The sequence below is a fragment of the Ostrea edulis genome, chromosome 7, assembly GCF_947568905.1.
Source record: "Ostrea edulis chromosome 7, xbOstEdul1.1, whole genome shotgun sequence".
In the NCBI taxonomy this organism is placed as follows: Eukaryota; Metazoa; Mollusca; class Bivalvia; order Ostreida; family Ostreidae; genus Ostrea; species Ostrea edulis.
Genome location: NC_079170.1, coordinates 16714693 through 16739401, shown reverse-complemented (window position 1 = coordinate 16739401; position 24709 = coordinate 16714693). Strand labels below are relative to the sequence as shown.

The 24709-nt window shown below is 35.9% G+C and overlaps 2 protein-coding genes across 8 annotated transcripts in view; both read left to right on the top strand.

Annotated features, from left to right (window-relative positions):
- Positions 1-5919, top strand: part of LOC125655036 (uncharacterized) — a 13034-nt gene extending 7115 nt beyond the window's left edge. Inside the window, exons 3-9 of one of the 4 annotated variants that reach the window (XM_048885156.2) lie at positions 964-1065; positions 1529-1612; positions 1741-1845; positions 2527-2574; positions 2845-2959; positions 3061-3181; positions 5137-5919. In XM_048885156.2, the coding sequence (XP_048741113.1) occupies positions 964-1065; positions 1529-1612; positions 1741-1845; positions 2527-2574; positions 2845-2959; positions 3061-3181; positions 5137-5448 (887 nt within the window). In that variant the 3' untranslated portion in view covers positions 5449-5919. The remainder of the gene's footprint in view (positions 1-963; positions 1066-1528; positions 1613-1740; positions 1846-2526; positions 2575-2844; positions 2960-3060; positions 3182-5136) is intronic. The other 3 variants (XM_048885157.2, XM_056143510.1, XM_056143511.1) reach the window with 3 other exon arrangements.
- A 3282-nt stretch (positions 5920-9201) lies between these two features.
- On the top strand, positions 9202-24096 carry LOC125655314 (uncharacterized). Of its 4 annotated transcripts, none has more exons than XM_056143504.1 (7): positions 9202-9443; positions 13598-13651; positions 17781-17858; positions 20413-20508; positions 22428-22542; positions 22667-22784; positions 23457-24096. In XM_056143504.1, exons 1-7 carry the CDS (start codon positions 9428-9430, stop codon positions 23760-23762), a joined length of 783 nt encoding a protein of 260 aa, XP_055999479.1. In that variant the 5' UTR covers positions 9202-9427; the 3' UTR covers positions 23763-24096. The 4 variants fall into 4 exon arrangements, with proteins under 4 accessions (XP_055999479.1, XP_048741526.2, XP_055999478.1 ...); XM_048885569.2 differs by having other exon boundaries at positions 9223-9443; positions 22655-22784; XM_056143503.1 differs by lacking the exon at positions 9202-9443 and having other exon boundaries at positions 12800-13651.
- The last annotated feature ends 613 nt before the right edge of the window (positions 24097-24709 follow it).

The following is a 24709-nucleotide window of genomic DNA, read 5'->3' as shown; positions in this document are numbered from 1 at the left end:
CTGCTAGGTCCTGTGCGCTAAGCATAGGTTAGGTCTAAAGTTGTGGTACTTCACCTACAGCTGGTGACGTCTCATTATGAGTGACAAATTCTCGACGGGACGTAAAAACGATCCATCAATCTAAGTAAGACCATAGACAATTTTAAAGATAAAGGATAAGTGAATGTCTGAGGTTTAAGTACATGTACAAGTATTGCATTTTAAGCAATGGGGAAGTGTTTAGTTGTGTAAGTTATGTCAATCCTTTTCCCCCATTTTTTAAGAGGCGTTGTAGAATTTTTTTCCAAAAATTACCATAAATCCAAGAATTACGACAAGCAAGGGGTACTGAGGACCTATTCCAACTTGGATCCCCACGGGAATGCTAGAATATTAATGTAGTGACATATTTTGACAAAATGAGCAATTCTAAGAGTAAATAATATGTTGGAATAGTAAAATACAATCCAGACGAGGTGTCAATCTGATTAAAATAAGATCTTTGATCCGTTCCGTTATTGTTAAAATAAGATCTTTGATCCGCTCCGTTATTGTTATGTACCAACATAACAATAACGGAGCGGATCAAAGATTGTTAACTTACCAATGCCTATATGTAGGTAGACATAAATAATTGCGTGGTGATTGTTATAGAGACACAACATTCGTTTATGCGTAAGTTTATGACTTATGAGTGTACTTCTCTAATTCGTTTTTGTTTTTGAACAATTCTCAATCCCAGAAGCATTTGGTGCAAATCTAGATAAAATCAACTCCCATCAGTACTTTCAGTACTTTGATCTATTAAGCAATTTATATGTAAACAAAAACATGGCCCGAGCCTTGTTTATATAACAAGAATTCTGAGTGTTATATCTCACTTCTAACTCAACAGCTGATAATCAAATTTTGGTTGACCATTAGAAATACTTTAGTTATATATTAAGCATTGTAAACGTGCCCATGTCCTTTTAATGTTTACAGAGAGTGATAAAAAGAGATGCACTGACAGAGATGAAAAGTTCAGTTGTGAGAGGTGCAAGAAAAAAGGAAAAAAATTCGACTGTCAGAACTGCGAGAAAAATAGTATGTAATGGTTTAAACACGCTATTGAGAGTTTAGATTATTTTCTGAGCCTGATACTGTAAGAGAAGCAATGAAGATAGTCGATTAAAGGTGCTAGGAATTAGAGCGAATATAAAACAGGCCATTATATCTTGATAGAAACATGAATTCTTGTTCGTGGTACTAATTAGATATTCTGATAATGTAACAAACAGTTCAGATGAATTTGCTATAGTCTATGCACTGTAGATGTATTTATTTCATACTTTCACGGAATATTACTTTTGCTTTCATGGGTACAAGATTTTTCGCTGCGTTACATATAACTTACATGAAAATAGCATACATACTTTTGGGTTCCCTGGCATGAAATTCCGCGGGTTTTTATGTGACCGCGAAGTTAGTGGAAATAAGTACCGCGCGTAAAAATGTATGTTTATAGTACTGAAAACTTCATGATAATTGTATCATCTATCTTCTTCAGATGAATGTCCTACATCCCCTACCTGCCCTACTGTATGTCCCGGTACATCAACAGAAGAAACACGAATAGTTACTACAAGGCGGGGTATGTTCATTATTCAGCAACGTCACTGAACTCACCACGTGTTCATGCTGGAACTATCATAGGGAATGATACGCTGAATTTCCAGCACGACTGTAGGACGTTTTAAATCTGTATCTTTATTTTTACAGACTGTTCCCCATGTCCTACGATAATTTCATTTACTGACTGCCGTAGTACTAATACAGAGGGCGTGGCAAGCAGTCCTGGTCCCTCCAGTTCGTCTATTATACCAGGTAACACAATCATCCTGAAATAGGTATTCATACAAATCACAGCCATTGATTGTCTCTGTTGATTGTTTGGTAGTACGGTCTGATATCCCGACAACTGGTCATAAGAAATATGGAACACAAAGGCCTATCTTAGTATATGTAGTTAGTTCCCATGATATTACAGAAATACTGAATAAAGAAATAAAAATATTCCATCTATTTAAAAGCAAACTAAGAATTCAATAATAAATAGTTCAAACAAAACTATTTAGAAACTTTTAAACGGGGGTGGGTGGGTGGGGATTATATATATACGGATGTATATGGTATTTTGTATTTACATGTTTATATTTACATGCCTATTATTTTTGGTCTTAATATGTTTATGGATTATAATGATAACCATTTCCTCGTGAATTTGCTGCCATTGTGAACAATGTGCGTATGAATCTTGATAAATATAGGCCTAGTGCATCTATTTTAAGGACTAGGAATTCCGAAGAAAATCAAAGAAGAATGTAAATTTTATATGAATATCAAATTTCACTTTTGTTGACACATGAAGGTATGAACCGCGGCTATTAACTCCGATGTACTTCATGAAGCGCGCTAGCGTTACGATCATGTATTTTTCAAAATGAAAAATATTTCTTCAATAGCAATTTATGAAATAACCCTCAATGATAAGCGCCATCATTGTAGATATGGACCAGGGGTCTGTGTTGGAACAGTCCGCTAAATCACCACCAGGTAGGTTGATGTAAATTTCTATCTCTGCTACTGATCGAATATATCATATGATTATTATGACATTTACTCTGTTAGTACGTTTATTTAGCTACCGTACTCTCAAGGTACACAATTCGTCTCGTGTATATTGTACTTTTCAGATGGCTAAATCATTGTATTGATCTCAATAATTGTATAATATTAGGTTCTGCTACATTTAAATGCATATGTTCAAAAGTATGTGTACATCTATTCGATTGTTGATTTTCAAACACGCATACATATGCACAGGTTGTTCTTCGGGGTCCGTCATAGGGGCTGTACTAGGAGGGGCCTTGTTAGGGTCAGCTGTTACAGCCGTAGTCTTCTTGTGTATTCGGCGCAGATTACGGACCTCACACGAGAAGTGAGCTATTTTTGTTTGCTAAAAGTCATTTTCAATCCAATATTGCAATTTATCGTGAATTTTTTTAATATCCTTCCTTGTCTGACGGTTTATTTTTATAGAAAGTCACCGTCGAAAGCTATGAGAAATCCGGTCTATCAACTTGAGGGCAGGGTTTCCCAACAAATTCCAGATACTGCGCAACCGAGCAGTGCTGACTACGCTGAAGTGAACGATGAGACGGTGAGATATTTATAGATACTGCATCAATTCCCTGTCTACTTAACGTATATGTCTGTTGGCAAACAAAAACACTAGTCCAATGTGATTTGCCCATTTCAAAGACATGTTGAATAAATTATATCGAGTGTATACAGGACATGATTGTATACAGTATACGGCTCTCCTCGTTTACATCTGTTCGTTACTGACCTGTGACTTACTGTACGAGTTTCTCAAGTGTGTAGAAATTAAAACAGGGAATGGTAGAAAACTCATTGAAATTTTTATACTGCATTTTTGATAAGGACAAATTAATCAAACTAAAAAATAAAAACAACAGAACACCAACACAACATTAACTTGGCGATTTGGTCAATGCGTCATGTAAGTACCGCTATGTGTATTTCCGTTTAAACTCCCTTGTTGGCGAGATTAATTTATACCCTAAAATTAACACCAGGAAATGAAAAGAAATTAATACAGTTACTAAAATATAACTGCCATTTTCATTTATCACGCATGATTCTTTTTTAAACTTCGGTAGCGTATTCTAATTAAAAACAAAAAAAGAAGAAGAGCATTTCCCATAAGAAATGAATAGATAGATGAATAAATAAAGAAGTGTAAATGCATTTAGATATGTTAGTAAGCCGCTGTTTTAATTTGTCTTTCATTGATTCAGCTAAACCTGAACCCTACCGCGACACCTACTAAATCCGCACCTGTATTAGAAAAGAAATAAAATTGCTTTAACAATTTCGAAATAAATTCACACGACAACAGTGAGGTTTTGGCTCCCCCTCTTACTTTCTGATTGGACAATAGTCGTTCAAAACAATTCGCTTAAACTTTTCGGGAGACAACGCCGACTCCACGCTTCAGTGTAGTTCACAATATAGCATATAATACTGTTTCATACAGAATTCAGATGAATTATCTTAAATTACGATACCCCAGTCTTCTGATGGGCCACTTAAAACTTCATAAAGAAAGATGGATTTATGAAATCTCTTCTTCGTGAATGAATAGTGTGGGAGCTATGATATAACGTGTAGCCAGATTTTGGCAAAACTCGAAAGCGAATTTGGGTCTACAATGTAAGGGGCGGATCCAGGAATTGTGGTTACGGGGGGCGCCACTTTATGAGGCAGTGGGTGCAAGGCGAAACCCTGGTGGGGGTCCATGGTGCGAAGCCCCCGTAAGCCTCTGGATTTTACAGATTTTATGGGGCTTGAAATATTTCTCCTATTAAGTCATTTGTACTATTTTCTATCATTTTAATAAGGTGAAATTAATAAAATGACCCAAATTTTAAGGGGTTTTTGGAAAAAAATTAAGTTCTCCCAATAAAGTAATTCAAGAAATCAAAGGATTTTGTCATTTATTTCTCTGGGAATGGAAGAAATTATTGCTTCTTTTATCGTTTAGTACATTTTCCGAAACAAGATACCGCGATTTACCTTAAATTTGAAAATTTTAGGGGGGGGGGGGGGGGGCGCTGACTGCACCCCCCTCTAAATCCGCCACTGAATGTATACCATTAATTCCGATGAACTCCATTTTATTCATTTATAGAATTGATAAGTAAACTGAAATACTTAAATATAGGGATTTTTTTGGGTGAATCTATGGAAATCACGAAAGAAAAATTAATAATAATAAGCCAGAATTATATATCCGCAAAAAGCGGTTAAGCGGTGCATTTCATAGATATGTATTGTTTTAGCTCTGGTGTAAATTTCATAAATGTATATTATTTTAACTATGGTATTCATTTTCATCATCACTTTATTGAGATGATCACCTTTCCATAGATAGAAAGAATTGAGCACATTTTAGAATCTTACATTTTACCATTCGCAGGCTTTCATTCCCATATATCCAATAGTAGCATGGCATGCTGACTTGTATAGTATCTACTACATGCAGACGAAATAATAATGTATTTCAAATAGTTCAATTACACAATATTTCAGCGAAAATCTGCGAATGTGTCGACAATACGACGACCGGACTTAGAGGCGGAATCAACACCGAATACAGGTGACATTTACAACCTTCTGAATGAAACGGACAGGGTCGATGTAAGTGATTACTACGATCATGCAAAGCCAGTCCCGTCCTCAGTTACGCTGCCAGATTCTGGGTATGGTGTGGTATCGTATGAGAGTGGAGACGTTCTCGCGCAGAACAAAGAAAAGAACAAGATCATTCCTGTTGGTGACAAGATGTCGACTGAAGAAGTTCTAAACGATGACTACTTTTTACTGGAAAAGCAGACAGTTTGATTCTATCCCGTATGACATGAAAAACCTCTGCAGAACTGCTAAGCTTTTCTTGATTAAGTGCAAATGTCCTCTTTCATGTTTTTGAAGCATTTTGCCATCACAGAATTTAGACTGTTTATGCAGGCTTTATGGTACATTTCCAGTGAAATATCTCAAAATGTACGTTTTTCACAAATTGAAAAGATAAAATGTAATTAATCAAAGCTGAACAGAAATCAATCGAATCAGGAAGCGTTTTATTATTCTCCCATCTTGTTGTTAGGCCTGCCACGCCTTTTTACATTTCATGGAGTAGCAAAAATATCCTTTTGAATACCTTATGTGTATTCCGATCAGATGTTCCAATACTTGTAAATGCCAGATTTTAAATGCATGTTCCACCCAAGTGACACCAGTTCCGTGTAAAAAAAAAAAATTAAAAAAAAAAAAAAAAAAACCATGTAAAAGAAGACTGAATGTTTTGAAATTCAATATCTTTTGGAGTTTTTTTTTAACACGGAAGAATCGGTTCATAGCTTCTAGCCCCGGCTTAGTCTGCATTAAATCGACTGCGTTGGTTTACGTAAAAGGTGAAGATAAGGAACAGCAGGAAAAAGGTTTTATTTGAAATGGCCTGATGTCATAAAGACCAAGAAAGATTATATGTTAATATAATAATTCATAATTTAAAAATTATATTAATATCTTATAGGTCCTCCGTAGCCGAGTGGTTAGAGCATCGAGTGGTTAGAGCATCGCGCTCATAATCACACGGCCTCTCACCTCTGGTCGGCGCGGGTTCGAATCCCTCTCGCGCCGGTGAGAAAGTTTCCCTGTTTACTTTCGGAAGGTCGGTGGTCTCTTCCCAGGTACGTTGTATCTGGGTTCTCTCTTCCAGCAATAAAAACTGGGCGCCACCAGATAACTGAAAAAATGTTGAGTGTGGCGAAAAACATCAAACAATCAATTAATCAACCTAGTGTAACATGACACTTTAGTATTTAAGATATCATTCAAAAGACCGGCGACTCTCATTGCTAAATGACAAGCGTTTAGGTAAAACGTAGGTGTGACGTACGTGTGTCGTGGCGCTAGGATCGAGACTCCAGCCCTAGCCTCCCGGTGGTGAAGAGAACGCCCTAACCAAGAGAAGGGCAACTAGGGACCCCTGGACACACCAGAAGTGAGATCAGGTTTGGATTTCTCGAAAAAATCTCAAATTTAAGTTTGATTTTTCTTCTGTTTGAGCAGTAAATAATTGAATAAAATTTCAAACGGAAGTCCAAGTTTTGACTTAACCCAAGGTCTTTTTGAGAAATCCAGGTGAGGTGTCTAGGACTAAGCATCTTCTGTTATATTAAGCTAGACTGTCCTTGTATTCGAAGCGTCTGCGCGTCAATCATGGTCAATGTTTCCTAGTAGAATTTTCCCCTGGCAATACATATAAACACTTCTGTTACATTTTATACAATAGCTATAATCATTATGTTTGGAAAATGATTTTTGGTGTCCTGCAAATTTAAAATCAGGTCTTCTCTAACCGTTACACTGGAGAAGTATTTGACAGTAATGTATTTGAGGTTGCGTTATAAATCCCAGTCTCGTGAATAATTCAATAAATATTTGACCAATAGCAATAAATAGTAAAGAATCAGGACCAATCAGGATTCGTTTTACTGAAGCATATTCGTATTGTAAGTTTATCATAACGACAACTCGCAATGTATAAAACAGATGATAGAATTCTGAATTATGGAAGAAGGATAATGAATGAATGGACATTGGCAAACTAATGGGAAACAAAAACAACAGTAAGATGCTGAACAAGAGTCTACGAACTCTTCACCGTGAGATTGTTTATAGCTTGTTTGCAAAGTCATGAGGGTGAAAGTGATTTTGGTCAGAGGAAACGTGTAACCAATCGGAGGGTAAGATATCGGTCACCAGAAGTCGAACATTTGTATATATTATTTACAAGAAACAAGAAACTAAAGTTTATGCCAAAACTTAGAAGTGTAGTTGAGTATGCAACGCTAAATTACAGGTTTTTCAAGAACAGAATTGTATTGGTTTTGAATTTGAATTAAAAGCCAATGGTAATAGTGTTGGTTTGTGAGATATATGGTAAGGAATGTTGTATGACATAGGCGTAGCTTGGGTTCGAATATTACCGAGGCAGGGGATCTGGGGGGCTGCGCCCCCAGAAGCTATCGACATTTTAACAACGTAAAAGGTGGGTTTTTTTTTTTTACCGAGGCAGCTGCCTCGGTTGCCTCAATGGAAGCTACGCCACTGTATGATGTACGAGGGTATAAATGCGAGGAAAAGAGACATGGTTTTTCAGTAGGAGAACAGAACTTTGCTTCTGTCCTTTCATTTGTATAAGTAAGATATTGAGCATACTCGCGCATTTCTGAAATAACTTTTAAATTTTTCAGATGACTTCGTTAATTTTTGTGTGAACTTGTATAATAATGCTTGTAATTAGTATTGATTATTGAGTAATTATAATGATAAAATGTTTCTTTTTAATAAAAGAGTAGCTGATACAGAACTTTGTCTTTGGCCTTTCATTTGTACAAGCTGAACGAGATAAAGCTACTCCGTTCAGCCTGAAAACACAAACATCTCGAGGTTAACTGGTACCTAAAAAGTATTTGCATAACACGCTTTGCGCCATAGCTGACTTAAAAATACTTCTTCCCCAAACTTGTTATATGAGCCATTACGAAGTTCAAGTCAGTTATGGGGCGAAATTTGTTATGATAAGTTCACAAAAATGGCTTCTAAATATCAACATTGAATAAAGAGCAATGGAAAATATTAAATATTGTACATCCATTATCGTGAAATATATTTTTTCTGTGGCGTTTTAAGATCGCCCATGACCACCGCCATCTTCTTATATTATTCCCCCGTGCTTCTCGGTAAGTATGATAAATACCAAATATGATCCGATATAACAGCAAAACTACCATGTTAACCAACGCCGTCATTTGATTGGTCAAGAGTGCAAGGTGACATAACATGACCTCCAACGCGTTGCTGTCAGATCTTTCTCCAGAGTAACAGAGAAGATCTGATTTTAATTAGACTGTGGTGTCCAGTAAATGTGCAGAAAGTTTTCAGAATTTTCATTTTTACTCTGAATTAAGTCCAAATTTGAGTCGAAAAATGATTATTATTAACATAAAAGACTTCTCGTTCCCATAACTCCTTCTACAATTTACGTACATGTAGTAGCCAAATTATCGTTTGGAATATGATTGCTAGTGTCCTGTAGATGTGCAATATGTCTTCTTCTTTTTTTACATCCTGGGGTTCAAATGGGGTTTGTACGACGTTCTTTTTGGCAATATGCCCTGATTCCTTGAACACCACCCTTGTATTTTACGCAGCAGCTAAATCTTCTTCCGGGAGGTATTCGTTGGAGTCTTGTCGATGTGCAATAATGGTTCAGAATTTTCATTTCCACCATACGACATTTTCCTATAGAAAACCCTGGATCTCAGAACTCCTGTTACATTTTATACTGTAACCAAGTCATCTTTTTGGGAGATTATTGGTGGTGACCTTGCACATCTGTTCACTTTTCGTTATCTTCACATTCCACCGTCCAGGAATCTGCCATTAGAATTTTACGAGACTATATATCTCCTATTTTCGTTGAAATCAATGGAAATAAATAATTTAACAATAATATACTTGATTACAGTTAACTTATTACTATATTCAACTGACCTCAGCACAGCAATGGTTCAGGATGTTATGGGAGCTTTGATTTACACTTTGTACAACATTAACACAAGTTTTATTCAGTATATATCTGTACAGCTAGGCGTGTTCCCTCTTTCTTTGTGAGGACACGATCAGACGTCATCAAAGAATCTATTCAAAGTGTTTTTTAAAAAGTTTATTCATGGTCAAAACATTTTGTGTTTGAAAGCAGGCACATTTGAAAACGGTGTCACGAGGAAGTAAATATACAGGTACAAACAGTATGGCACGAGCGACAGGTAAGGATATATTGCATTAGATTTGATACCGTTTACATTCATGTAAAGATTATAACATGTCCTATTAAAACAATACTAGCTGTCATTTTGGTTTTGGAACTTTTTGTTGTAAAATTGCGATTTAATATTTTAATGACAGAACAAAAAACTAGGTTTGTAAACTTTTGTTAGGAATATTTATGCTAGAAAACTTATTCAGAGGCTCTGAATGAAACAGATTTACATTATTGTTTTCCCGTACACAAATTGATTTCTGTATAATAGTATATATATATATATATATATATATATATATATATATATATATAGCCGAAATGTCTGTTTTTGATCAAATCTGAACTCAGTTTTAATTTCATCAATGATTATGGCTAAAGTTACATATACAACACTATCATGATAGCACATTTTTACAAGGAAATATTTTTTTTAGATTTAGCGCTATTAATGCTTTACAATGTTGTATATTCAGGAAGTCTAACAAGAGAAACATTTACGGACGTTAGATATGTTAAAATTGTATCGCTGTAATACATGTGATATCTGCTATTGGAAGTAATGGAGATGAAAACAAAAGCACGGCAGTCATTTACTCTTTCTTTTCCAATATAATAGGGTATACATACTCATATTCATCATGTAGAAAGACATGTGAATAGAAACGAATTCTACTCGGCTTTGACGAAGGCAGCGGTAATCTGTATATTCGCATTAATTGTAACTTGCACAGGGGTTAAGCCCGTTTTGGGGCCGAACTGTGTGATACGATAAATATAGAAAGGTGTCTAACTCTGACACAAATAAGAAACTAACCACTCGCTTCAAAAATGCCTAAAAAATCTTAAACTAGGTAAGTTATGCGTAGTTTGTCGTTTTCCTTGCATAGATTAATGTTTTAACTACTTGCATGCCAAATCTCAAGTCACTGGTTCTTAGAATAACAAAGATATACGTCATCGTTCTCTCCATTTCACTTGTTTATTTTTACTAGGACATTTACCGGTCCAGGTCACGGAGTCGTTTCTCGCCTATGACACAGCGAAATTCAGACTAGTATGGAAGATTTCAGACCTGTCAATTAAAATTTCACTTCAATTATACGCTACTTACTTCCTCATATTTTAATAATGTTCTTCGTGTAGACGTTACACGACTTATTTTTCCTCAGCAGCATCAACTATTGACAAGAGCTGCCGTTTTAATGAACGCACTAAATACCCGATAGACTTAAATTCTCAAATACCTTAGAACTGATCAAAACATTATTCTTGTGATATTGCACTTAGAGAAGGAAATTGAACATTATTTCTTGGCTTTTTTAATTTTTTGTTTATTCTATTTCATTTAGATTATTATTACCCATTTTCCCCTTCTTTAAAGTTTTAGACATTTCGGGTATTTAGTGGTTTCATTAAAATGGCAGATCTTGTCAACAGTTGATGCTGCTGAGGAAAAATAAGTCGTGTAACGTCTACACGACGAACATTATTAAAATATGAGGAAGTAAGTAGCGTATAATTGAAGTGAAATTTTAATTAACAGGTCCGAAATCTTCCATACTAGTCTGAATTTCGCTGCTGTCATAGGCGAGGAACGACTCCGTGACCTGGACCGGTAAATGTCCTAGTAAACATAAACAAGTGAAATAGAGAGAACGATGACGTATATCTTTGTTATTGTAAGAACCAGTGACTTGAAATTTGGCATGCAAGTAGTTAAAACATTAATCTATGCAAGGAAAACGACAAACTACGCATAGCTTACCTAGTTTAAGATTTTTTAGGCATTTGAAGCGAGTGGTTAGTTTTTTTTATCTGTGTCGGAGTTAGACCCCTTTCTATATTTATGGCTTCACAGAGTTCGGGCCCAAAACGGGCTTAGCCCCTGTGGTAACTTGTAACACCCCAGATTTCAGATATCTCAAATAACAGAATGTGAGTTTTAGCCATGGAACTTCATACAGAGGAGAGCGTGTTTATGACTTGAGGATGACCAGATTTCTCTCTCTCTCTCTCTCTCTCTCTCTCTCTCTCTCTCTCTCTCTCTCTCTCAACTATAGGAGACTACAAATAAGAACAATTGAGTGAAAAAGTTACGAAACGTAAGATTACAGCGTGAAACTGAATTTTTTGCCTGACATGACTGAATTTGATTCAGATAAAATATTAGATTAATTTCGAAATTGCAAGAAACTTAGTGAATCAATATTTTTAATACTTTGAGAAAGTCAGTACTGGGTTAACTGAGTTTAGACTACGATACGGTCAAGACCGCGATCTTTATAAAGCTTATTGCGTGGACCCTGAGGTCCACGCAGAAAATATATCAGCGAGGTTAAACCGGATGCACTGGAGAAAACTGAGTGTGCGCATGCTCAATGGATATTCGGAGCGTAGCGGAGACAGTCGAGTATTGCCGATTGGGGAACTTATTGATCGGGATCGGGATTCAATACAAAACAATGAGCAGGTAACGGGTGGCTTCGCCCCCAATACATGTTCGCCCTCAGAGGTTTCGCCGCTTTGTCCCAAATATACATGTACCTATATTATTAATTAAAGGTGTCAAATTTTTGCGTGTATGGATTTTGGCAGTTATTTATGATAAATCGCTAATGTTTTTTGCTGTATTTGTGCGTGTGTGCCATGGGGGAGGGTTTTCAATGTATCCAAATCGATCTATTCAGTGATATCATGTACCTATTTCATTATGTTTAGTTTTTAATAAAGTATATCTTCTTTGTTCAAAGTTTCAGGGAAAAGATAGAGATTGTTGGAATAAAATTTATTTTACTTACATAAATGAAGTTGTTATTTTCAAGATTTTTGAAGAAAAAAAATAATGTCCTTAAAATCGGAAATAATATCATTTGGTAATTCATCGGCTACTTATTATTGAATTTAATTAAAGTGCATCTGTTAAATTAAACATCGACTGATCAAACGTATACCTTGATTCATATTAAGTTCCTATTCGAAACACATGCCTATGGTCCACGCATTGCAGTCCTTTTATAAAGGACAGCAACTTGTCAATTAATACTGAAGCGTATGGACAAATATTCAAACGTAGAAAAAGTTGTATCAAGGTTCGAATTGTATGACAAGGCTGTTTCAAGAGGTCACGCATAAATTAAGTATTAGAATAATTTCATTGCGTATGATCCTGAGTCTCGGGGAGTGCTTGAATGCTTTCATCACACACACACACACACACACACACACACACACACACACACACACACACACACACATATTATAGGATTAAACATTCTTTTTGAAGAATTTATCGATGTGTAAACTCTGGACATTTTACTCACAAACTGAATAAAAGTGCGAAGCACTTTTATGTTAAGTTTGTGAGTAAAATGTCCAGAGTTTACACATCGATAAATTCTTCAAAAAGAATGTTTGATTCTTATAATTCCAATTCGTTCCGTGCATTATCAACTTCAATAATTTGAATACTTTCCCCGCACTATGTTGTTTGTTTTCAAGCGCGTATGTATACATAGCGTTTTTGGATTTATTGATGTGTAAATTCTTGTTTAGATTTATTTTTGTCCAATCAAAACAATTGTAATAAATAACATTGGAATTATAAGCACTGAAAAGGCCACGGCACTGTTGGTTATTTAAAACTCAAATTATCGACGCAACCCGCATCTTTATCAAGAGACATATATTACAAACAAACAACACGAAAAAACGACAAGTAATCACTCAGTACAACAGTGTATCATTCTTGTTACCAATGTAGATTATTGATACTTGTCGTTTTTTCGTGTTATTTGCACAATCTCTCCCCAGAGTTATCGTTCCTTACACTCACAAATGTGAGTGTAAGGAGCGATAACTCTGGGGAGAGATTGGATTTTGCAGACAGGAGGTACTAGAAAACGGAATTGAACTAGTTTGCGACAAACTTATATTCAGTGTATGATGAAAGCAGTGTCAATTTCAAAAGAAATAGAAGAGAAAAGATTCAGTGATTGTAAATAATTACAAGTATGCACCCCCCCCCAAAAAAAACCCAACCAAAAAAAAAAAAAAAAAAAAAAAAAATTACGCCGAGTTTGTTTCATTACGATAAAGGTCTTTCTGTATATACATATTTTGATGCTATAATTTTACTTTGTTTTTCCTCGTTGTCTCCAGTTGTGTTTCTGCTCGTCGGGAGTTTGATTACGTATGCGGTATCAGGCAAGAAGGGTAAGAATGAAATATTTGATACTTATTCCCAAGAATATAGTTGAAACTATCCACGGAGTTGTGATGATATCAACACCAATGGCTATGTCTCTATATTGTTAAATCATTCAGTTTTCGTGGGCGTCGTTTTTTCGCAGTTAAAAATTGCCACAGAAAGATAAACTAATGTACGATTACAAAAAAGTAAAGAACAGAAGAAGAAAAAATACACACACTCACGCATGCACACACACCGTGTATCACCGACACCAGATATTGCTACCAGTCGAAGCGAGGATGTTTGAAGTAATAACACACCAAGATAGGAATTACTTCTTTTTGAACCACTTTTTATACATTTGCTGATGCTACCACTTGTTGGAATGTTTCAACGATGTACAGACTTACTGTCAATGATTTAAAACTTACACGAAATGACGTGGATTTGGTTGAAAATACATGTATTTTAAAATTAAGCGCCTGGTACCTGTAAAACATAGGGGTCGTCCTCTGTTTGTGACTCATGCACCACTTTAATGGATTTATTTCTCTGTTTCCCTGAATGAATCGTCAGAATATGGTACAATATGTAAACTGAAACAAGTTTTAGTCAATAATCGTTGAATCTATTAAAGAAATTAGCAATATTAATTTCTGTCCGGTGTACGGCGAATTGTTAGACAATAATATTTTGCTGTACGGCAACTTGCTGTGTCCATGTACAGCGAATTGACATACAATTAAAATTCCAAAATCTGTATGATATCGGTGTAATTTAGTTTTGTCTTTTTGCAATGTATTGCCGTCTCTGATTTATGATAAATATCATAAACAAATGGGCTTTGGTGCATACATTTTCTTTAGATGGATAGAATATGAAACAATACGATGATCATGAAACCTGTCACAGAATTAGATGCAAAGGAATAAGTGACGATAACGAACACTGATCAACCGCACACATACTACAAAGAATACAAAAGTATGAAACGGGCAACCACGAACCCCTTGACATAGCATAGATGGAATTAGGTTTCTAGGAGGCGTAAGTGTCTTCTTTCGACCGGCCACTCCCACCATCAGTCCTATATTAGTATATCTTTATCAGGTAAACGGAGTATTCCGTGGCCAAAATTGGTATATGCATAGGAAGGCCTAACAATTGGCATATAAAACACGTCAGACAGTATGCGATCCAATGATAACGTCATGTCCAATTTGATAACGGAGAAACTAAAGTCATCTCGTTTAAAATAAAGTTGTAGTGTTTGCCGTTGGAAAAATATGCAAATATGAAGCAGATGCTGAAGACTGTGGTTTCTTGTAGTTTGATTTCACTGTGATAGATCGAAACAACATATGGGTAGTTTCCGAAATGCGTCGACTACATGTGTAAAGGTATACAAATACGATACATAAGAGATTTGGATTTCAATGCAATTTGGTTTATTTAAGCAATATCTGTTCAGTGTTTTATCGTGTTATCGTAGGTTAGTTTCCTCAAAATCTACCAACTTGTATTAAGGTTAAGTTATTCCAGTACCCTTGACCTCTGGTCTTAAATCATAAAATTGGTATCAATTGGAAATGATGAGAGGATATCATATGGTTGACTCATTTGTTACGGTGAATTGAACAGCCAATGCATCCTTTGACCTTGATGACACTCCATATTTGGTAATGATTTTGCAGACAGGTGGTAGAAAACCAGATCGAAATAGTTTGCAACAAACATGTATATATTGCAATGTCAATTTCAAAAGAAATATAAGAGAAAAGATTTAGTGAATGTAAATATATTGAAATTAAGATGGAATGCCACGAGTATTTCAATTTCTATTAGACAGTATTTTCATATCTTTTTTATCGTCTCCATATGAGTGAAATATTTTCGAGCGGGGTATTAAACAATATACAATCAATCATATCTTCATTTTCATTTCAAATATAGATATAAGGAATCATTGTCTAGTTTGATAGTATGAAAGGTGAAGATAACGAACAATGATCAGTCTCTTAATCCTATAAGCAATACAGAAAAAAGATAGTTGGGCAAACACGGATTCCTGCACACACCAGAGGTGGGATCTGCTGCCTAGGAGGAGTAAGCATCCCCTGTCGACTGGTCACACCCACCGTGAGCCCTATATCTTGATCAGGTAACGGAATTATCCGTAGTCAAAATCACTGTACCAAGAACGACCTAACAATCGGTATGAAACACGTCAAACAGCATTTGACCCAATCATAGGTTGTATTGACAAACTAGATCGTTATAACGACCATAGAATTTGCGAAATGTATGCGTGATGATAAGCAACAAAGAAAAACGTGATAATTCATGCATAACAGCTTCGTCATCCAGGCAGATTCAAGGAACTTGTTTAAATTTCGGCCTTCTAACCGTTAGTTTAATTTTGTTCAATGACCATCGACGGATCCAGAAGTTGTTAAAAGGGGAAATAGGCTGGGGGATCCAGAGTTCTGATGAGTCTTTTATGTTATTTTTATGAGTTATTATAGCTTTCCTTTATACATACTATCAATAAATAACAACAACTATTTGAATTTAGTTTTATCTTTGTTAGCTTTATGTCAAATATTAATATTCTGGTTATTCTCTATACAGGCTTTCTCACAAAAGGGGGAAGGGGGCTCTAAATCCGATATCGATGACATTACTTCATTTTTAAAACAACAATTCGCAGAGGTGAAATTTATTCGAACATGTAACCAAAAACTGCATAGTCGAATGAAAAATATAGCTTAGTACATTGGTTTAAACTATTTTTCTTTCAAAAGAAAAACATAATGATATTGGAAAACTAGTGCATATTAATTCCTCTCTTACAACGCTTAGCGCATTAAATCGAGGTGCGTTCGAGGGACAACAATTGCTGCTTCAACCCTAACGTTGTATGTTTCTGCAATTGTTGGATTAGCAAGTTGCTGTACAGTGAAAAAGTTGTTTTTCACAATACGCCGTACAGCGAGTAACAATTCGCTGTACACTGGACCTGAATTAATATTGTTAATTTCTTTCATAAATTCGACGTTTATGGACTAAAACTGATTTCAATGTACACATTATATCATATTCTGATGATTCATTCTGGGAAACAGTGAAATAAATTCATTAAAGTGGTACATGAGTCACAGAGGACGACCCCTCTGTTTTACAGGTACCAGGCTCTTGATTTTAAGATATAAAACCAAATCCATGTCATTTCGTGTAAGTTTTAAGTCATTGACAGTGAGTCTGTACATCGTTGAAACATTCCAACAAGTGGTAGCATCAGCAAATGTATAAAAAGTGGTTTAAAAAGAAGTAATTCCCATCTTGGTGTGTTATTACTTCAAACATCCTCGCTTCGACTGGTAGCAATATCCGGTGTTGGTGATACACGGTGACACATCAAACAAACGATCAAAGAAAACCAAAATCACTGTTCGTTCAGTAATCAAATCCAAGTTTACTATGCGATATTTAATATATATCAATATATAAATTGAATATAAGAATTATTGATTTTTGAACCAGACTATTTCATACCTGATAAAAACTTCCATGTTGGCACACTGATTTTGACTACGGATTAATCAGTTGACCTGATCAAGACATAGGGTTCATGGCGGGTGTGACCGGTCGACAGGGGAAACTTACTCCTCCTAGGCACCTGATCCCACATCTGGTGGGTCCAGGAGTCTGCGTTTACCCTATTCTTTATTTTGTATTCCTTGTGGGAGTTATGAGATTGATAACTGTTCGTAATCTTTGCCTTTCATCTGTCAACTGTATGAACAACAAAACATCAATCTAATTCGACTCTGGTACACATGGTGACTTTGTACCAATGTTATTGGCCAAAGTTCAAGTTCAAAAAACATTGAATCTACATTCTCTTGAATATTACATCCGTCAATTAATGGGGGCGTCGGAAGGGGGCATGTACTACTTGTGCAATACTCTCTGAAGATAATTGCCGGATGTTTTCAGGACTTTGAGTAGAATATGCATTGTTTTCTGGATCTGTAAATATTTATACAATTGCACTAATATATATATATATATATATATATATATATATATATATATATATATATATATATTTGGATACCTCAGATGTGAGTAACAAGTTGTTCAATGTAGATTGTAGTTGCACATCAATATGTCCCGAAATAACGACACAATCATCTACCGCGGGAACTACAGAGTCTGCGATGAAAGGTATGTCAATATGCTTTATTGATCTGCAAATCATATCGCGTGATACTTTCACTGTCATAATATAAAGATGTATGTAAAAGACAAATAAGATCTGGTGAACACTTGGGGATCCATTTATTGAATATTAGGTTCATTGATTAAAGTTTAACAAAACTGAAATGAGTCACACGGAGTAGTTGATATTGTTAGTGTGATTGATTGATTGAATATTGTAGTCCCGCTTGAGAATTTTTCACCCATATGGAAAAGTTGTTACTCCCCAAATCGTCGCCCGTCCAAATCGTCACCGTCGACGATTTGGATATACATGTAACCTCAAACCGAAAGAAATACCCACACTTCCTCATTATTTCTCAATATTATTTGTTTGTTTAACTCATTGCGCTGTTCTCTCTCTCTCTCTCTAAATAAGTAAACAAACACATAAATAGAACCTAGTCCCATATCATAACCTACATACGAAATATTTGCTCAATCGGTTCACAAACACCAGAGTGAGAGTCGAAAATAGTTCGCTATGATTACAGGTCGCAGTGCTTTGAGCTTGCGATCAAAATAATTCATGTGCTTCATAAACACTAGAGATATTACAGAGTTCTGAAAATTGTGCACAGCTCGCGGTGCTTTAAGCTCTCACTCCAGAATTCTCATTTTTGGGGAGGCATGCCAGAGGGTCACTTACAATTTACATACAAAATTGCAGTGCAATAGGTGGACAAACACAAGAGATATGGGTGCGGACAGACAAATAGACCAAGTGAAACCTATGTATCCCCCACGAGAGGGTGTACAATAAAATAACTTCTGTGTAATCTATCCTTAAAACGTCAATAAAATATTAGCGGGCGACGATTTAGGACGGGCGACGATTTGGGGAGTGCAATAGTACATCCCAAATCGTTGCCCATAATGATAGTGCAATCTTTTCCCAAATTGTCGCCGGCATGACGATTTGGGATGCCAGGCGACGATGTTGGGTGAAATGTCATCTCAAATCGTCGCCAGCGGCAATTTGGGGGTGTAACCGACGTCACCAATGTCTGTGAAGGGCTGCAAAATTTAGACCTCTGCTCGGCGCTTACGGCCTTTGAGCAGATAGGGATCTTTATCGTGCAACACCTACTGTGACACAGGGCCTCGGTTTTTGCTGTCTCATCCTACGGACCGCCCCATTTAGTCGCCTCTTACGTCAAGCAAGGAGGTACCGAGGAGCTATTCTAACCCGGATCCCCACGAGAACTGTTAGTGTGACTTGAAAATAGTATTAAGAGTGATACAGTCTAGTTATATGGCTGTCGCTTGTACTGCATTGTTTCCTAACAGTGGTACTATGTCCATTTTTGAACACATGTGTTTTTTCTTGTCAATTCTGTTTACAATCAGCCCACTCCTTTTAATTACTGTGACCTTCATAACCGATTGCTTACATGTAAAACCCATTTATCAGTTTCCGTGATTCTATGTTTTTTGCACGTCTACCCTAGACATGATCAGTACGGGAATGTCTGATGTTGATTCAATTTCCTAAGCTGCTTATTCTTTGTTTTTGTTTGGAGTTGGTCCACTTTGTTTACTTATTCAGACTTGTTATTTACATTATCTTTCTCTCAAATTTTGTTCATTTCTTATTTCATTTTATAGTGTTCATTCATTTACATAGTTTAATTTAATTTTTTTTTATTTTGTGTGTGTGTGTTGATATTCTTTCCGTATTATTATCTTTTATGAATTATTTATTCTTAATGCATAGTTAAAATAGAATTTCTCTGAGTACGAGTTAGCTTTACTATTTGTCTACTTAATTAGGTTAACTCGTTCCACTTGAGATTAATTAAGTCTATTTTTATCACATCGTATATTTTGGATCAACGCTTTGGATGAATAAGTCATGTCCTAATTCGCTCCACTTTTAACATTGATTGACAAGCCTAAAGACAAAAAACCCATGTAGTCTGCGTGGTAAATACGTTTGTAGATAGTGTAGTTGTAGTGCAATATGTACTTATATGTAGTTTTTGTTATTATTCTCTGTTGATATTGGCCACATTATCTAATTCTTTTCGTTTGTCCTGAAGAAGGGACGAGTCGTCCCGAAAATTTGACAATCTGGTTGTTTGTGTCGTTGGTCATTTTAGTGCTTCGTATAATTGTTTGTATTTGACCTTGTATCCATGTTGTGAATCCGACACTTTGAGGTATTGGGTGTTGTTGGAACTTTAGTGCTTATATATATATGTATATATATATATATATATATATATATATATATATTGTGCAAAGATTTTTGTTACCATGTTAGTTGCTTTTTAAATTGCATTTTTATCACTTCAGACCTCGGTTCAGATATTCGTTTCTATTTATAGTTATAATAGTCCTGAAATATTCGGATGTTATCAATTATAAAGAATATATGCAATTTTGAAAAGGTCAACGTTTGTTATGTGTCAGCTAAATTTTTGATGTGTGTTTTCAGCTACACACCTATTTAATACTGTAACATTTGTTGATAGCTCTGACGTAAAATCAATGCTCAGCTTGATTGTGAATTTTCTAGGATGTGAGCATTGTCCATCCTTATCGACATCAACATCGTTCCAGGTAACCACCTCAGAGACATCCTCTACATTCGCTTCGAAGTCTCCTAGAGTAGGTATGTCCGATATATTGAGCTCTCAATATATCCATGTCTAGCGTTTTTTATTTTCTTATAATTTCACTATCTTCTGTTTGATGGTACATTGGTTCAATGCCTCAACATTGGTGGTGGTTTTGTAAATATATGAATCCTTATATTCATCTCATGGATCAGCAGTTTCCATTTCCGTAAAATTTCTATTTATGTGTAACTATACACAACCCGTATACAGATTTTGTGGCATATTTCGTTCGTCTGCTAAACGTTTTCACACCTGTAGCCAGGGGGGGGGGGGGGGTGGGGGGGTGGGGGGGGGGGGGTTCGTGGGGTTCGTACGAACCCCCCCAGTGAAAACTACTAAGCACTATTAAAGTCGGCATTTTGTTTGAATTGTGACTATTAAAGTCGCGATTTTTTATGAAAATCATGAAAATTCATAGTAACAAAGGCATGATTCCAAAATTCAAATTAAGTGCCAGGAAATTGCTAGATTGCAGGATTTTGCACCAAATACCCCAGAGCTTCTGGGGGGCCTTGAGCGGCCCCCAGACTCCCTGCCGTAGTGGCACCTCGCGGTGCGAGGTGATAGACTCGCGTTGCGAGTCTATGTACCCCCCCCCCCTTGAAAAATCCTGCCTACGGGCCTGGTTTTATGATCAAGTTCAGGACTGTCCTCCAACATGTCATCATATTCATCAAGCTATCTCAACGACGTTTTTATGTCGTACGGTCATCTTTAATTTTAGCTTAATTGTTTGGTTGATTACGATATTGGTCTATGCATAATGATTTAATAAGAATCTAAAAATTTCTATATGAAAAGAAAAAATCCCTTGCTGTTGCCTTTAAGTCGACATTTGAATATATCGATTACGTTTTATATATTAACGATTATCATTTTTATCCGAATCACGGTTCTTTCGGATATGACCTTCAAAACAGAAGATCCGTCTCCTCACAGTCGTTGAGGAATTTCACTTACAGCTGGTGACGTCTCAATATGAGGGAAATATTCTCGGCGTGACGTAAAAAAGCAAATAATCAATCAATTAATCAATCGATATATTTTTTATCACTGATTATCTATGGATTTTGATCGTATTCTAGAGTCTTTCATTCATATCGTGATATCACCAGATTTAAGTAAATGTCACAGATGTTGACCTAGGTATGGCACTCGGGACCGTTAAAGTGTAGCCGCCTACCGTGACAGTTAAGGTGTCACCCGATACACTGTCAGTTGTAATATCGGATACTTGACACAATCACTGTAAGTGCACTATTTGTAATACGACCACTGGGTATCGAACCAAAGACCTTCCGGTAGTAAACTAGTGTAGCGTATTGGACCAGTTTCTTTTATAATAATTGTATACTGTAGATGACTTAAATACATGTACTTGGAATTTTTCACCGTCCAGTTATCATTCGTGAGAGTTTGTACAAGTAACGTTCTTTAAAGCGCTTAAATCTTAAACATTTGTATTTAGTTTAGTCAGTGGCGTAGCTTCCATTGAGGCAACCGAGGCAGCTGCCTCGGTAAAAAAAAAACCCCACCTTTTACGTTGTTGAAATGTCGATAGCTTCTGGGCGGCTGCCCCCCCCCCCCCCCTCGACCCCCTCCCTCGGTAATATTCAAACCCAAGCTACGCCTATGTTAGTGATAATAAAACATTGTGATTTTGAGGGAACAAGACAGAGTAATTGCCTTATAAAAAGCATTTTATGTTATCCAACCAATCCATGTAATTTCTGGTATTAATAATGATAAAAGATTTTCAATATCATAAAAAGTAAGGTTTTGAATTGTTAACGAATTGTGGTTAAACATAATCAAGGTGAGTAGTTAATGTTTAGACACCTGCCTAAATCGGTCTCCATGTACCTTTTAAGCAATTATAAAATATATGTACATTTCATATGCTGACGTGAAGTCACGTCTCCAGAAGGTGTTATTGGAGCGGCTATAGGAGGGTTCTTACTGGGATCTGTGGTTACAGCTGTCGTCTTCATCTGTCATCGCAGAACAACACTACCACAACAGAAACGGTAACGAGTGTTAAAAAACATTCATTGATTTAACTGTATAATTACCCCTCGTATTACTCATTACAATAAGCGCTAGATATGTGTAGCTTTCAGTATTTTCATTCTGATTTAGTCACACTTACAGAGGACAAATCCCACGAGAATTTCATAACGCAGAATATCAGTCTGAGAGCAGCAACACAGGGGCTCAAAGTCAAAGCAACAGAAGAAGCGTGGTGTACAGCGAAATAAGCGACGAAACGGTATGCAAAGAAAAACGCTTTTGATATCAATAGTGTATTATCTGCTTTACCGGAAAGACGAAAATGCTAAAGTACATCGAATGTGGGTGAGGGCTAATTGTGTCTAGGACGGCTATATCGAATTCCTGATTTTCGCAAAGAAACAGTGTATAGAACGAAATTGAACTCTACAGTTTATGATTCAAACAAAAGCATGCAGGATTTTTGTAAATCTAGATATTAGGGGATAACAATGATAGTAAATCATGTTAAGGGGGAAAGTGTTAAATTGTTTAAGGTAGATTTTGTTTGAGCGCGGTTAATTAAGCATAAGCTACCGCTATCAAACTATGCATTTTATGAAATGGTCCATTGCAATGATCAGCTATTAACATCATTTCTTGGATATTTGTTGGGATCAATGGTCGTGGTTTAATGATTTGATTGTCCAGTCCAGTGGGAGCGAAGTCTGTCAAGATTTAGAAATTTTTGAAAATCCAGACGGTAAAGCCAATAATTTGCTATTATCATATAAATAGCAAAACTATGGAAACAGTAATTATATAACAAAACAAAAAAATGAAAAATCCATAAACTTTTAGGATAGTTGATCACAAATTACAAATAAAAGTACAAGTATTTTGTAGCTGTGACATGTCGTATTATAATGTAAATGATAAGCAATGGTTTCAGCGAAAGTCCATGGCTGTCGAACCATTTAGAAGGCAGCAAAATGATTCTGAGGCTACTGACGATGGAGTGTATAACCATTTGAACGAAGCAGCTACGGTTGACAACAGTGACTACTACGATCACACTGAGAATGGTTCCTCGTCTTCAACACCAATAGATGGGTACGGAGTTGTTACATTTACAAACAGAGAGGAAGTCAACGACCCAGAAGTTAACTTCATGGTTGCTGGTATCGACAGGCAAATACCAAACGAAGAACCCGTCAACGATGGATACTGTGTGCTTGAGAAAATAAATGCTATATAATATCATATTGAATATTCAACACGCATTTGTATAGTCATCCCATATACACTCTAGGATCTTCCCATATTTCGATATGTTCTGATTATCAACGTTAACGGACATTCCAAATATCATCTCATATAATGCTTTGATCATCCATGTTTTAATGTACATCAAAAATCATTTATAGAAAATACAAGCTTTCAGCATCAAATATTCTACCAAATGAATAGCGTTTTCATACCAATGTGGTTGATTAAAAAGAAGAATGTTAAGAATTCACCACTGATCTTATTTTCAAATTGAAATGTTTTGAAATATCTTGGAAATTAAAAGTAAACTTATATAAAAATAACGTTTAGATTCTCATTATGATTATTTTCCTCATGAAAATATTAACAGCTCTGAAGGAGACACAACAAATGTACTGTCCCACAACATACGTCAGAATTGGTATCAATCAAACGTGGATTTTAAAAAAATCCTAAAGATCTTTAAGCAAATTTGAAATCGCAAATACATTCTCAATCATCAATATCGAAAGGTATGCCTTGTCAACACTTTAGACGACCGTTCTACACGATAAATTAAATGCAAGATTTTCTATCATCATAGAAAGTTGCTTCTTCAACAAAAATGGAAAAAGAAAATACTCGTATCTAGTGATCAGTCATAAAAGAAAACTTTGTTCAAAACCACTCTGATTTCACACACAAGTACTCCAAAGTTGAAATGAAATGCTGGGGTTCCTCATTAACAATATCTTTGTTGTCTTTGGTGATCAGGTCTTCAAACAGTATGTTTAAATTCCCATGGCCACGAATTGTGCTTCTTTCTTAGCTGACCTGTTCTTTTATTCATATGAAGCAGAGATTATTCATTGATAAATGCTTCTACATGAGAAGAAAAAAAATTCTCGCTGTGACTTTCAACTCGACATTTAGATCAATCGATGACGTTTTATCTAT